This window comes from Furipterus horrens, unplaced genomic scaffold (assembly GCF_987537825.1).
Source record: "Furipterus horrens unplaced genomic scaffold, mFurHor1.1.pri manual_scaffold_17, whole genome shotgun sequence".
Lineage (NCBI taxonomy): Eukaryota > Metazoa > Chordata > Mammalia > Chiroptera > Furipteridae > Furipterus > Furipterus horrens.
This window is the reverse complement of record NW_028327187.1, coordinates 64,881,078-64,897,709: the sequence shown is the minus strand read 5'-3', so window position 1 is coordinate 64,897,709 and position 16,632 is coordinate 64,881,078. Positions and strand designations below refer to the sequence as shown.

At 36.3% G+C, this 16,632-nt stretch overlaps 1 protein-coding gene across 2 annotated transcripts in view; it reads left to right on the top strand.

Moving 5' to 3' along the window:
• DIAPH2 (diaphanous related formin 2) overlaps positions 1 to 16,632 on the top strand; it is a 1,048,823-nt gene that overhangs the window by 533,856 nt on the left and 498,335 nt on the right. For both annotated transcript variants that reach the window (XM_090264504.1, XM_090264503.1), the window contains one exon: positions 14,718 to 14,847. In XM_090264504.1, the coding sequence (XP_090120630.1) occupies positions 14,718 to 14,847 (130 nt within the window). The remainder of the gene's footprint in view (positions 1 to 14,717; positions 14,848 to 16,632) is intronic.

Sequence of the window (16,632 nt, the reverse complement as noted above, 5' to 3'; positions counted from 1 at the left end):
TCCTCCCCTGTGCAAACACATGGTCTTTTTGATATAAAATACATTCCAGTTTTTGAAAGCTTTACATAAAGGAGCACACCAAGGAGAAGCAATTGAAAGCTAGACCAAGTGAAAAAGTGTTCTTTGTATGTGTGTGTGTAAAGAGAGAGAGAGAGAGAGAGAAAGAGGAAAATGCAGAGACTGAGAGACAAAATAAGAGAGAAAGAGAATGAAACAGTGAGATGTAATCAGGAATGATTTTCAGAATTGGATGATCAGAGAGAAGGATTGAATTAAATATTTCTTATACATAAATGGACAAACTTGTGAAAAGCATTTAAAAAGTGAAGTTAGAGTTGGTAAATTATATTCCTTATCTTCTGACTGTCATAATTAAGAAAAATCCAACAATACATATTTGTATATAAAACTGTAGCGAGGGATTGGTTTATGGCTCATTAAATATAAATACATTTCAAGGAAACACAAAGGGTGAATACGTATGTATTTTCTTCCATTTAAAAAATTATTCTCATACTGATATAAAAAACACAATCAACTTAATACTGTGCCATAACTGTACTTGTTGACATCACTGTGACTAAACAATGGATAAAGTTAACTTCTGTTTGATAGTATGGCTAGGAAAGATGAACAATTCTCTAGATTACAAAAAAACTTTTTTTTCCCCTTGATGAGTTCCCCAGCTATCAGTGGTGTCAATAAACAACTTCAGCACTGAAGCAGACAAAAAAAAAAAAAAAAAGATTATTTATGGGAATAGTTGTAGGTCTTCCCTGGTTTGGTTTGCCACAAAGAATGTTTCCATAAAGGATTAAAATGAACCCAGCTGGCTTAGTATTCTGTGAATTGCTGTAGTCATTTTCTGAGTTTAAATTTATGACTGATTTTTCAATTCTCACAGTGGGGGAAAGTTGACAACATGAACACATGAACAGCATTTAGTAAATATAATTAGTAAGTTTGAAAACAAATGCCTTTTTACTCTATGAAATACCTTTTTGAAGAGGATTTTGACCCTGTATGAGACTGTTGTTCAAAAACTGTGGTTACTGTGACCGAATGTGACTGATCATCTTCCAAACTGATTTTCCTATCAAAGGAAGCTATACTAATGAAGGCCTGGCATAACTTTAAGAAGGAGTGCTGATAACTATAGAAGGGGTTCTATAAAGCAGCAGTTAATATTCAAATAAAAATGTGAACATCAAGTTATCTCTGTGATAATTTCAGGAAATCTAAGAACTATTTATGTACAATTGACTCTTGAACAATATGGGGGTTGGTGGCACAGATACTTGAACAGTAGGGAATTCATGTATACCTTTTGGCTCTAAAGTCAGCCCTTAGCATCCACAGATTCTATCAATCACATATCAAAAATTATATTATCAAAAACTGCATATCGAAAGCTACATATCAAAACCACGAAAACTGCATTTAGGGCCAACTGTATTTATTGAAAAAAACCTGCATCTAAGTGGACCCGCACAGATCAAACCCACGTTGTTCAAGGATCAACTGTACATATAAATAGTTTTTAGTTAGTAATTGGGCAGCAAGTTGGCCACATTTATTGAGCACTTATTTTCTGTGGAACCCTGTGCTAGATACTTTGCAGATATAAAGAGAAATAAAACATGTATCTCTAGTCCTTGAGGGCTTTATGAGCTGGCTGCTAAATACAGAATATTGTAATTCAGAAATGAGAGACAAGGAGGTAAATAGTGGAAGTGAGGCAATGAGGCGGTGGTTGGGGTGGGGGTGGGGGGGGCATGGCTTTTATATAGTAGCACACTCAAAACCTGATCTACGTTGATATATAAATGCTGGTTAATGAACCGTAAGATGATAACACACCCTGTTCCATGATAGTCCATACTGTAAAGCTGTCCCACTTTTTTAGAAAGGAAAAAGCACAATGCTAGCCCCATTGACCTGTATCTTACTTCTGCCCCTCAAAATAGTCGCCTAGATTTTTATTTTTCTGACTGCTGTCATGGGGACAAACACAAAGCCTTACCTTTTTTTTCTGTTTTAAAAGATTTTTTTTTTTTTTTACTATCTGCATTCTCAGAATATTGTCTTCCCTTTTTATGCTACAATAAAGTATCTTTAAAACTACTTCTCATAAGTTCCTACCTACTTCCTACTATAATTAAATGCTATTATTTTTTTAATTTTGGATGAAATTAGCACCTATTCAAAAACAGTAAGATAATGGTACTATTGTGTGACTATTGTATGTTTGGTCTCTTCCTGATTTACTGATTGGGCAAAAAAAATTCCTTTAGTAAGAGGATGTCATATTATTTTACAGGAAAATAAGAATGAACAAAGTCATTATATAGTGCTCTGTATGAGGTATCACTCTAGGAACAAAGCAACTTGCTACAAGGAAATATAAGCTGTTCAGATGCTGACTGTTTAGAGAAAGAAATAGCTAGATACGTATCTTATAACAGAATATTTTACTTGGAAGCCTGTGCTGAGGAAAGTGGAAAAGCATTTGGAGAGAGAGATGGAAGCAAAATACCAAGCATTTTTCATCAATCAGAGTCTGGTCCATTTAAATTCCTTTGTGTTTCCAAATTTCAGACATCATGAAGTCAACATGAAAGCCAGGGTAGTCATCAATGTCTGAAAGCACCTCCTTAGGACTTTGTTGTGTGGTCATTATTTCATAAGTAAACCATGTTCATGACCAAGAGAGATTTCAAATTAACCTGTAATCTTTAGAAGTGACTTTATGAAAGTATAACTGACATAATCAAATTTACTCATTTTTAGGGATACAGTTTGATTAATTTTGTTACTTGTATACAGTTGTGTAGCCTTTGCCACAATCAAGATATGGGCCATTACCATCAACCTGTATAGTTTCCTCATGATCCTTTGCAATCAGTTCCCACTCTCAGCTCTAGGAAACTACCCATTTGCTTTCTGTTAGCATAGTTTCACTTTATTGGAACTTCATATGAATGGAATCATCCAGTAATGCTGTCTTACACGTTACTTCGTGTTTGGTGTGATGCTCACTTAGCAAAATGTGGTATATATCAGTAGTTTGTTTTTATTGCTTTATAATATTTGTTTCCATTCATCAGTTGATGAACTATTAGATTTTTTTATCAATAGTTTTTGGCTGTTACAAATAATGCTACTATTAATATTCATGTATAAGACATAAATTTTATCTTGGATGAATATCTAGGAGTGGGATGGCTGAGTCATATGGAAAGTATAGGTTTAATTTTAAAAGTTACTGTTTTCCAAAGTGTCTGTACCATTTTACATTGCGACCTACAATTAAATTAAATTAAACCATAATCAGATATCATTTCATAACCATGAGATTGGCAGAATTTTTAAACATCTGATAAATCAGGTATGAGTAAGAATATGTATCAAAGGGAACTGCTGGTGAAAATGTGGCTTGGTACCTCTATCTTGGAAGATAATTTGGTCCTATATAGAAATGTTGAATATATAATATCCAGAAATACCACTCCTCTTATATTCTCCAGGAAATTATTTTTACATAAGGACTTTGGAGACATGTATAAGAATGGTAACAGCATCAAAGAACACTATCAACAGAGTAAAAAGGCAACCCACAGGATGGGTGAAAATATTTATAAATCGCTTATGAATCTTGAAGACATTATGCTAAGTGAAATAAACCAGACATAGAAGGACAAATATTGTATGATCCTACTTATATGAGTTACCTATACTAGTCAAATTTATAAAAAATGAAAATAGAGTAGTGGTCATCAGGGCCTGGGGGTGGGGTGTGTGGCTTGTAGGGGAAAGAGAGTTACTGTTTAATGTGTACAGTTTTAGTATGGGGTGATGAAAAAGTTCTTGAGATGTACAGTGATGATGGTTGTACAACAATGTGAATGTACTTAATGCCACTTAACTGTATACTTAGGATGGTAAATTTTATTTTATGTGTATTTTACTATAGTAAAAGAATGTCCACAGTGACATTATCTGTAATAGTATCAGTAACGATGATCCCTTAATAGAAACATATAAGGAAATGTTCAAAATGAGAATATAAATAAAATTATTTATATTCATATGGTAGAATAGTACATAGTAGTAGTACAAGTGAATGAATGGATACAGCTACAACCATCAGTATAGTTATGCAACTCACCCTGACTAGCTGCACCTCAATGCTAAGTTCTAATTATGCTTTACCAAATATTACATGTGTTAGACCTTCAAAGTTCTTAAGTAGCTAATACCACTAATGAGGAACCATCAAATGCAATTTATGTACAGTATATATACATGTTACAGAACCTCTGGGCTGCTCCAATTGAAACCTAGCACCCACAGGCTGTTTTGTTAGGGGCCCAATTGCCTGCCACCAGAATTATAACTCTCAATACTAGAGTTTAGGGAAAAGAAAAAGAATTGTTTATTTAACAGTTATATAGATTTAGATTATTTGCAGATTTCTCCCGTTAAGTCTTATGTTCCTTAAAACACCCACAAACACATATTTCTTCCTCCCCCTACCAAACCAGGCTAGTTTTAGAAAAGTTAGAGAAACTCTTTCCCTACTTCCTAGACACAGTTCAGCTTTACCGGTAGCTGCCAATCATTCAATTCTGATTGGGGAAAGTCTTGTCTGTGTTAAGGGGCTCACCAGCTTTTAATCCAGAACCACGTAGATTCCCAGACTTTCCTTTCCAAAACCACAAAGGTATTCCCCCTACTCCAAGCCGCAAGGTTTTCTCTCCTATTCAAAGCAGCATGGTGTACCTCTCTTTTCCAAGCCGCATGGTGTACCTCTCTTTTCCAAGCCGCATAGCATACCCTCCTTTCTAATCTGCATGGAGAACCCCTTCACCTAAACCGTATGGAGAACCTTCCTTTTCAAAACCGCATGGTCAGTCCCATTAAAATGTCTGCCACTTATTTTTAAATCGGCATGGTCCCCAGTTCTGACCATTCACAGAATCACACTCAGGCTCTGTGTCCTTTTTCCATACCATCCCCCGGTCCAAAACCCCTCCCATCTTCCTGGGCCTTGGATGCATTAACCATTTGCATAACAAAGACACTAGCCCCTAGCCTCAGGCATGTGAAGGCATCCTGAAAGCTGCTTCCTTCTCCCCATCCCTCAGCCGCAAGCTCTGGGGGTTTTTGGACAACCCCCTTCTGTAACATACATAGCAAAATCAGTTTTATACACCCTTTTTGTGGTGATGGTAACCTTTAAAGCTATATACAGAAAAAGACTCAAAAACTATTCCACCCGCTCTCAAACCTCATACATATAAAACTCTTCTTAAGTAAAATACTCATGACAATAAAAAAAAGTTTCAGTTAAATGCTTAAACTATTTCTGAGAAGAAGCCACTTAACACCTTCGAGATATTCATGCTTGCAAACTATTTCTATACCAATTTAAAATTATTTGGTTTTTGTTAAAGCTATTCTCAGAGAAATTTCTCTTTGGTAAGCCTACTATAGACAGGTTGATTAACTAAGATCACTTTAAAGTACCAGTCCAGCTTTTCCTTTTAAAGCATAGACATAATTCATTAATTCTTTCTTGCTTTTCCTAAAATAAGTGCAAATGGTGGTTGATTTGCCACTGGTCCTGCCTAATTCAGGCTAATGCATATATGCAGGCCATTCCCCTTGAATAAGTGGAGCTAGAAGGGAAAATTCTGAGAGGTGGAGCAGGAAGAGCAGGAAGCACAATTTGTCTTCTCTGGGAAATTAACATCACAAATGGCCTGCTGGGCCTAAAGGTTGACAGTTTATTCAGTGTTGTCATGGTTTCCAGTTTAAGCTCTCCTTTCACAAATTGCTATCATAAATTAAGCTAATAGGTGTAAAAATCTTAAATTGTTTGGCTTTTACACAATTGATATAATCTTTTCCCTTTTTGCTGGACATATTATAATACCAACATCAAGGTTTTAAAATAGGGATGATCAAGCCTACATAAAGAAATAAGACCTCTTTCCATTGTAAATTACATTTGGCTGAATTATTGTCATGCCTGGTCATGTAGAGCCCAGAAAATCATTTTTGGTGAAAGATTTAGAAATAAAATCAGGAAGGCATGTATATTAAACCTGGCTGGTCATAGCAACAGAGCTAATGTTTTTATGACAATTGCAATCCTTAAAAATGCATGATCTTTTTCAATGTTGTTGCAGTGTGTGGTGGTGTTGAAGAAAGCAATAATTTGTAAACAACCCTTGGCAGAGAACACAGAACTTCATTTTGTTTAAAAAAAGGAGACTAACATTAGAATTCATGTGCTGTATCAAGACTGGCAAACAGTAGTAGTTGTTTTGATATATGCACTAGAGCATTCATGATTACTAAAATATTAACTGTTCCATGAATATACAAATATAATAGGGATAAAAGAAGCCATGATTAGGGAGAGTTTTATTAAAAAGAAATGAAATTGAATTACCTGATTGTCTTGGTAGTTTAGATGGGCTTATTCCAATGACTCAACCAGATGCCTTCACTGCATTTCACTCTCTCCTTTCTTGCCAAGAACAATCCAATACAAATGTGTATTACATAGTCTTGCTGTCTGTCACAATGCTCTCCCTGACACGGAGGGATTAGGCCATTCTGGCTTCTCCTGAGTACAAGATCTGTTGATAAGTTTGCTGAGTTTGCTAAGCCATTTGTATAAACACCAAGAGGCAAAAAAGAGGTGGGGTGGCTGAAAACCTTCTTTCAGATGCAAGGACTTTTACCTCACATTAAAATTTTCATACACTTTAAAGACAGACTTGCTTAAATGTGTTCTGAAACTTTTTCCTTTGTAATATCCACACTGCTTTACTACTTCATTTATTTTGTTTTTTATATGAAAATCGAGTTCATGTCTAATAAATACTCATTCTACAGCAATTTGTGCAAGAAAACCTGGTGTTCCTCTGCACATTCTTGCCTCTTTCTGGAAAAGAACATTTTCCTGCAGCTGGCTATTTATGTGCTCCTTTACCCATGCTGATAATTCTCAGTGCCACTGTGCAAGGTGGGTGTAATATTTCTTTAGGTAGGAGCATAAGGTCCATGACTTTGTTCCTGGATAATGTATGGTAGGTAATACATGAACATATTCTCACTCTGGGCCTGAAACTCCAAATGGGGTTGCCAAGAATAAGATACAGCATGCCTGTGTTAGGGAGAGGGAGGATGCATCTTCCTCTTCCTGCTGTCTTTTTTTTTTTAAACATTCATTCATTCACCCACTGTGTTCTGATCTCGGCAGGTTCATATGAAAAAACTCTGTATGATGTATGGGTTGTCTCCTTAAAGTCAGTCCACATGATCTTTTTCAATGTTGAAAATTAGGAATGGTGAAATACATTTGCAATACAAGATTTTTATGGAAAGCATTGCAACCTGATGTCTGGAACTAAAATTTGATATTCTCACTCAAAATTCTTGAGAAAAAAAAAAGAAAATTTAACCCTTTGTGACAGCATGAATGAACTGGGAGAACATCATGCTATGTCAGAGAAATAGAAATACCATATGATCTCACTTATATTGGAATCTAATGAACAAACTGGACTAATAAGCAAATGAGACAGACTCATAGATGGAGAGCAGGCTGACAGGTATGGGGGGCAAGTTAGGGGGTGGAGTGATTTAGTAAAAAAGGAAAAGGATTCATGGACATAAACAACAGTGTGGTGGTTGCAGGTGGTTACAAGGGGGCTAAATGGTAATGGAAAAATACAATTATAAAAACAAAATCCTTGAGCAAATATTTAAGCAACAATTCAGATTGCCAATAAGAAGAAAACCTGTCGCTTGAGTTAGAGTTGAAAAACATGAGTGATCTGCTGGGTTGTTTAGTTCATCACTCTGGTAATATACAATAGACAAGACACACTGCAGCATCATGTAAGTATATTTTCAATATAGTTTTAGGAGAAGGATGAGGGGAAGTTTAGAAGACTTATGAACAATGTAGACTCCCTCCACAACTAACAAAGAATACAACTACCTCAAAACGAGAAACAACCAGAAGTTTCAGGAAATAAAACTGCATAGAAGGCCAACAAACAAAGATATAAAGAAGAAATACTCATCCAGACAGGTAGGAGGGGCAGAGCCCAGCTGGAGAGGACGCGGTGTGGTGGTGACAGCAGTGACAGCAGATGGAGGCCGGCAGAAAGCACAGTTACACGTTTTAAAAATTCAGGAGGGACACCTGGGGAGCACTCCCAGCTCCTGACCAGAGTTCACAGCTCACTGTCCCAGCACAAGGGAAAATCAAGCCTCATTGCTTCTGACTGTGCAAACCAATAGGGGTTGGGGAGGAAGCAGAAACTTCCAGTCTTTCAGCAGAGTCTGCTTGTTTAAAGGGCCCCCACAGTCCTAGAATGTCTGCAGACCCATCCACTCTGTGAACGACAGCCAGAGCAACAGCTAGAGAGGCACCAGTTTCATACTGAAGTGGGAGAAGTGCCTAGAAAAGGAGTGAGTGCTGGGCAAGTGTCATTATTTCCCTCTCAGACCTCTCCCCCACACACAGTGCCACAACGCGTGGTGGAACTGGTCTCCCTCTACTGCTGAATACCTAAGGCTCTGCCACTTACAGCATAACAGGAGCAACAGCTCTCCCTAAGACACAGAGGCAAACACAGGAGCCTGTAAAAATGAGGAGACAGAGAAGTATGGCCCAAAAGAGGGAACAGATCAAGGTTCCAAAGGAAGAACTAAGTGACTGGGAGATAGCCAACCTAGCAGATGCAGAATTCCAAACACTGGTGATAAAGATGCTCACAGGCTTGACAGATATGCCTGAATATGGCAAACGGATAAGAGAATAAGTGAAGGCTATACTCAGTGAAACAAAAGACCATACACACAAAACCAATGGTGAAGGGAAGAAAACCAGGGTTCAAATCAATGATATGGAACATAAGGAGGAAAAAGAAAAGTCCACCAGTACAGAATGAGGAAACAAGAATTGAAGAAACGGAGAGGATTGGGAACATCTGGGACAACTTTCTTTTTTTAAGTATATTTTATTGATTATATTGTTACAATAGTTCCAATTTTTTCTCCTTTGCTCCCCTCCATCCAGCACCCCCCTCCCCCAGCAATCCCCCCCAAGTCCATGCCCATGGGTCGTACATACAAGCTTTCCCGCTTCACCCTTTCATATATTCTTCTTCTTTTTTAAATAAATGATTAATTAATTATTTTAACAAAAAATAACAGTTTTTCCCTCTCAGACTTAAGACCTTTTATAATCTTATAAAGGACAATGGGCGAAGGTCTCAAGCTCCTCTAGCTGCTTCAAGTTGGACATGGTCATCGTCCTACCTACACTTGGGTCCAGAAATTCCTAATAAGAGTGGGGGTGTGGAGGGGAGGGTGCCCTTCCCACATGGGGAAGGATTGTGCAGACTCCAGGTCAATTGGCTGTCCCCGGACAATAGTGTGCTTGGTTTAACAGACTGGCATCCTTGTTGTATTCTGGGGGCAACAGATTTGGCAACAGGGTTAAAATACAACATTCAATCCATAAACACTAGATAACAGAAGGCAGGGATTAATTTTCAATGCCCCACATTAGGGAAAAAAAGGGCTTCTTTGGAGGAAGTTGTGCCAGGCACATCTCACCTGTCCAAAACACTTTTGCCCATTATACTTAGTTTGGGCTGAGGGAAATATTTTAGGTTTCCTCTCTCTCAGACCTCTGGGCGCTTTCTGTCCAAGCCATTAGAATAGAAAAGAGAAACCAGTTTTAAAGTGAAGCCCACAGACAACCCCATACTTCACCAACCCAGCCACTTAGTTCAGCCAAACAGTTGAATCTCAGGAGGCAGCGGTACAGACAGGATTAACTGAGGCCTATATGTACAGACAATCACTCAGGTAATGAGATCAAAGGCTTATGTCCTTTGAAAACAGAAAACACATGTTAATTTATGTAACATAACCCACAAACAAGTCTCTAAATCTGTAAGACTGTCTTATTGGAAACACATCCAGGTGCAAGACATTTGACATTCTTCTTGCCTGTAAATTAAACATCTTTGATGATACCACAGACATAGTTTAACTTTCAAATGAAGACATATTTTAAATGAAAAGAAACTTTAAAGACAGTTAGCTGCACTACTTTATAGTCTGCCACTGATCATTGTGACTTTCCTTGAATCACAATTTTTCTCCCTAAGATTACCCTCCTTGTCATTAAAGGGACTGCATTAAGTTCATTTTTAATTTATCCTGTTCATTTGCATAAACATCAAGAGCAGCAAATGATCACGTATGATCTTTAGTTCTGCTTTGCTGGAACTTACCCAAGGAACATTATGTTGACCTTCAGTCTGCCCTTCAGGGCACAGAAGCTGAGCCACATACCTGGCATTCAGCCTTGCCTGTTCACACCTGTCTTTTCCAAGTCCTTCTGGTTTTCCATTGTGCCTTAAGGTCCCTTCTAGCCATCTTTCAGGAAAGCAACCTTTGTTCCTTCACTGGAGAGATTTGCATGGACCACACAACCAACCAAGATACCAGCCTTTTTTCTTATCGGCTTTTATTACCTTTGAAAGTCAATCGCAGTTCCTCAGGGCTTTTTGGTAACAACCAGAGCTCAAGCATGTCTCCTTTAGGCATGACATTCCAGTCAATGTCTTGGTCAAAAGAAACCTCTAATAACAACTGGTCTTATTAGTTTTTTACAAAGAAACTTACGTCATTACTTACTTGTTTAGAATGCCACACTCTGGAGGGATCAGATAGGGAGAAAAATATACAGTGTGAAGGAAAATCCTTGTCCTTCTAATATTCACTGAACTGGCATTTCCATTCTTTATATTTTCATTTTTCCCCCACTAAAATTTTGTTTGTTTGTTTTTCCATTACAGTTGTCCCACTTTTTTCCCCCTCTTGCTTCCCTGCACCCTGTCCCTGCCTTCTTGCACATTCAGTCCCCACTCAGTTGCCCATGTCCGTGGGTCATTTATACATGTTCTTTGACTAGACCCTTCCCCTTCTTACCCCCTTCTCTCCCTCATGCCTTCCCCCTTGTTACTGTTAGTCTACTCCTTGTTTACATACCTCTGGTTCAATTTTGCTCATTTGTTTGTGTTGTTCATTAGTTTCCTGTAATAGGTGACAGCATAAGGTATTTTTCTTTTGTTGCCTGGCTTATTTCGCTAAGCATAATTATCTCTAGTTCCATCTATATTGTTACAAATGGTAGAAGTTCCTTCTTTCTTTCTGCTACATAGTACTCTGGGACAACTTTTAAACGTGCCAACAGCCGAATCATGGGGGTTTCAGAAGGAGAAGAGGAAGAGCAATAAATTGAAAACTTATGTGAAAATATAATGGCGGAAAACTGCACAAATCTTGAGAAAGAAATAGACATACAAGTCCAGGAAGCACAGAGAGTCCCAGGCAAGCTGGACCCAGAGGGGACCACACCAAGACACCTCATTATTAAAATGCCAAAGGTGAAAAATGAAGAGAGAATCTTAAAAGCAGCAAGAGAGAAGTGGAGAGTTGTCTACAAAGGGGTGTCTATAAGACTATCAGGTGATTTCTCAAAAGCTCTTTGCAGACAAGAAGGAACTGGCAAGAAATATCCAAGGTGATGAAAAGCAAGGACTTACAACCAAAATTATTTTATCCAGCAAAACTATTATTTAAAATGGAAGGGCAGATAAAGTGCTCCCCAGACAAGGTAAAGATTAAGGAACTCATCATCACCAAACTATTATTATATGAAAAGTCAAAGGGACTTACTTAAGAAAAAGATCAAAATTATGAACCTTAAAATGACAACAAACTCACAACTATCAACAACTGAATCTAAGAAATAAAAACAAAATCCAACTAAGCATATCAGAATAGGAACAGAATCATAGGTATGGGGGATTATTTGGAGGGTTATCAGCTGGGAGGGGGAAGAGGGAGCAATGGGGAAATGGTGCAGGGACTAAGAAGCATAATTGGTTGGTACAAAATAGACAGGGGAAAGTTAAGAACAATATAGGAAAAGGTGAAGCCAAAGAACTTATATGCATGACCCATGGACATGAACTAAGGGGAGTGGGATTGCTGGGGGAAGGGGATTACTGGGCAGAGGGGAGCAAAGGGGAAAGAAATGGAACTATTTTAAGAACATAATCAATTAAATATACTTAAAAAAAAAGATGTCTATATCCAACGAGTACACTTGGAAGGGCAAATTATTGACTAAATGCCATTAGTCATTAGAACTGCTGAAGGTGAATGTTCTTTGTTGCCTCCATGTTGACACTGAACAACAGCATAGGTCCTGAGAGAGACAGTAGCTAATGTGTCAATGTTGTATTTGTGATAAGAGAGACTGAAGATATAATAATATAAAATAAATATAGTCTCTTAAGTAAAACTTCTTTCCTCTTTTCTTTTAATATTAAAATTTTGTTTTAAAATGATTTGTCTAAGGAGCATATACATAGAGGGAAATAAACAAGACTACGTATTTGTCATGATTACTCTCTTCCAGTTTGAAACCTTAAAATGGAATTCCTGTATGAGGTTATTTAAAAAAATATGTATTGAAATTCAGAGTTCATGGTTTGTCTCCTCTATCAACTAAGGTATTTCTTAGCTTGATAAGAAAAGCACTTGACCATGTTTGCCAATGCTTTGAAGGGAACATTGTATTTCTGAAAAATACATGCATACTCTTTATACAACTCTTTCTCATTTTGACTAAAGATACCAAGATATTTATTTAACTGAAATGTTACACTTTATCTTCTTAAAATGTAGCCATTGATTCTACTAAAATTCTTAACTGAAATTAAATTAATGGACTGATTCTGAATAAATAGTTATCATTTTAATAGCTTTTGAAAACTAAGCACTTTTAGTATGTATGCCAGCAGCTGAAGTTTTACGTCACCCATAAAATTGACTTATGAACACCATGCTATTTTTTTCATTTTTGTGTTTTACTTTTTAGTGTTTGGTCATGTGCATTTAAAAGGTTATGTTTGTACAGTTTGGTGCCCAGAAAAATTATACGGGCTGTCTTCGTCGTCGTCATCGTCATGTCTGTGGTGTGTGTGCGTTTTTCGTCACAAAGTTCATAAAATACAGATCTGTTTCCTTTCTCTTCAGAAGATGTACCTTGGATTTTCCCTAATCACCAACTTTCTTTTTTTTTTTTTTAGGAGTTCAGCATTTAGGAGTTCAGTTAATTAGTATAAAAAAAAGGCAATGTTAAGTTTCTTATTTTTTGGAATATCCAGCATACTCGAAAATGATACAGTTTGTGAACATATAACACTGTAATCCCAGCTAAAGACCTCTCTTTAGGAAAGTGAGCCTCCCATTGAGTCTTCTATACCTGCAAACCTTACTTAAGACATATTGCCCTTGAAGTTTCTGTTGCTTTTTGTTCTTATGGCTTGTCCTTGAATTGTGTAATTTCAGTCTGTAGTACTTGAAAGTGTTTGGTGGATCAGTATGATAATGCCAAGTTTTAAATATTTTACCTATGCAGGGAAAGGTAATCCCAGAAATCTTAAAAGAAATACCATTTGTGACCTCTTGAACTCTCAATATCATGTCTCTTGTGGCTGTTCTTGAGGCTGGAGACTAATGTGTCTTTTAAATTGTTCATACCATTGGGCTGCAATCAGTTGTTAAAAAGCTGTAGCACAAAACGGATTCAATATTGGCCTGATTGACTAAATACATTTTTTTTACTGAGTCAGTAAAACAATAAAATTAAATTACTCTGTAATTACCTAAAGATCCTCCGCAGCCTTTCCATAAACCTGTTTGTGAAGAATACACATTTATTCTAAACAGAGCAATCCTTAAAGCTAAAAACCCCAAATCAATATGAACATCAGTAGACAAGCCCATCATTTAAGGATTATATATTTAAAACATCCAATAGAATGAGAAAACTTGATACTTTGTGCCAAGTTTATCCTTTGTTTTTCAGTAAATCCTAGATTTCATTTGCAGCTTAGTCTAGTATGAGAGTTATATTAAGGAAAACACTTAGATTCTCATATAGATATATTTGTATCCTGTACTTTAAAGATTTTTATCATTCTAACCATAGTATCTCTTTTCTACCATCTCTGCAAAGGAAATACAGTATGTAAGAAACAAATAAACCTCATCACATCATGATTCTGTTCTCAGATTCTGTTTATAAATCCACATAAGAAGGTGTCAGTTATTCTTTTTTCATGGCCCTTGCAAGTAAAGGAGGGCAAAATATGTTAACTCTTATACCAATTTGTATCCGTGATATCTAGGAATAGGTATAACCTCACAAACAAATCTAGCTTTCAAGAATATATCTGTGTGATAAAGCAAAGAATAGAATGCTGACAAAATAAGCACATGTTAACTTGGACTGCTATTATCAATACTTAAATGAAAGTTGTTTTCTCGTGATAAAAATCATTCATTTTGCCATAATATTTTAGACATTTTCAAAAATACAGGTTCAGGTTTAACTTTTCACTTATTTTGGTCATCCTCCTTGCTTGTAATATATGGAGTTCATTTTAAAATTCAGACCATTGCTACTAGATAGACCCCACTCGAACCTACTTTTAAAAAATTACTTGTGATAAACAATTTATTCATTCCACTTATTTAAGAAAACATCTATATTTATGTTACTAATAATACTAAAGTTTTTTTGTATTTTATTCCAGATCAGAGATACTAAATCAGCAGATCAAAAAACAACCCTCTTGCATTTTATTGCTGAAATTTGTGAGGAAAAATACCGGGATATCCTGAGATTTCCTGAAGAACTGGAACATATAGAAAGTGCAAGCAAAGGTAATTGATTTGTAAATGTGTTGAGACTATTCCTTGCCTAAGTATTATATTTTAAGTGTTAGGATTAAATAAGATATACACATTAATCAAATTTTTTCTGTTTCTTATATAAGAAAAACAGCAAGATAGTTCCTATTAGCTTATATTTGACAGCATAGTGTGTTTTACGGGCCTGCTTTTGACTTTATTTTTTTACACTGCTAAATTATTAAAGCTTTCATTTCTTTGATGAGATAGTCTGTTCTTTCATACATTTCATAAACACTGGAGTGTATATTGGTTGCAAAGGAACCATACTATCAGACTTTTGGTGATATCAGAATGATTGTGAAGCATTTCTTACTTGAGTGTGTTTTAAATCTAGGAGACAAGAAAAGACATACGTATATACAAATACTGTACTTTATAAAACAGGGATGAATATGAAAACTGCTACACGAAAAGATAATGTACTGCAGTTTAGATAAAAAGAGAGAGTACATTTGAATGGGTAGATAAGAGAAGACTTCTGGAAGAGGCCAAAGGGGTGAAGCATGAGGATAAGATTTTTACAGACATTAAAAGAGCATGCTTTTCAGAGAGCAAACAATATGAGCAAGACCCAGGGGCAGAATGTGGTAGGACGGGTGAAAGAGTGGTTGACTATAAGGTTGGAGCAGTAAGGTGGCATCTTACAGATTTCAGTGTTATTCTAAGAGGTCTGGTCTTAATGTGGTAGGAATCAGGGGCATCATTGAAGGACAAGAATGTGCAGAATTTAGCACCATGGAGGAACAGGAGAGAGGGGAAAGAATGTCTCTAGGATTGTAATTTGAGCTAATTAGCTTTGTTAGTGAGTATTGTCTACTCTAGTAAAAAGTTGAAAAGTGAAAGAAAGGAGGATTAAGGAAACATTTTTTGAAATGAGATTACACATGTGGAGAAGTACATTTTCTCTCTTAGATACGAAAAGTATGCCATAAATCTTATATGAATTTGCACTGTAGTAAATACATTTCTCTATAACTCTTGAATACTTTCAAATAAAGACTCAATAGAATATATATTTTACAAGTTTATTATCATCCATATACACAGTTAGTGTCCTTTGAAAGGGAAAACCATGTGTCTATAAAGCTCAAAATATTTTTGTGTAATATTGTTTAGTAGTTATCTGCTGGTCTGGTACTATCAACATATTTTTTTAATCCAGTGTGTTGCACTTTGTGGTCCAAGGACCAGAATAACACTAGGAGACAAACTATGTTTCCACAGTTCTATTTATTTGCTTTCTTTTTTTATTAAAAAAGAAACAACCTTCATAATATGATGGAAAATTATATTCACTACGACTATAGTAGCAACTTTCTGGCAATTGCTTTTCATTTTTAATTTTTTTTAAATTAAATTTATTGGGATAACATTGTTTAATAGGATCATATAGGTTTCAAGTGTACATTTCTATGATACATGACCTGTATATTGTATTGTGTGCCCACCACCCAAAGTCAAATCATCTTCCATCACCATATATTTGGCCTCTTTTACCCTTTACCAACCTCCCCCACCCACTTCCCTCTGGTAACCACCATACTGTTGTCTGTTTCTGAGCTTTTGTTTATTTTTCTTGTTTATTCATATGTTGCTTTCAGTTTTATATCCCACGCATGAGTGAAATCATACAGTTCTTAGCTTTTTATGGCTGATTTATTTTGTTTAGCATAATATTCCAAAGGTCTATCCATGTTATCACAAATGGCAGTAATTCATCTTCTTTATGGCTGAGTATTATTCCATTGTATATAT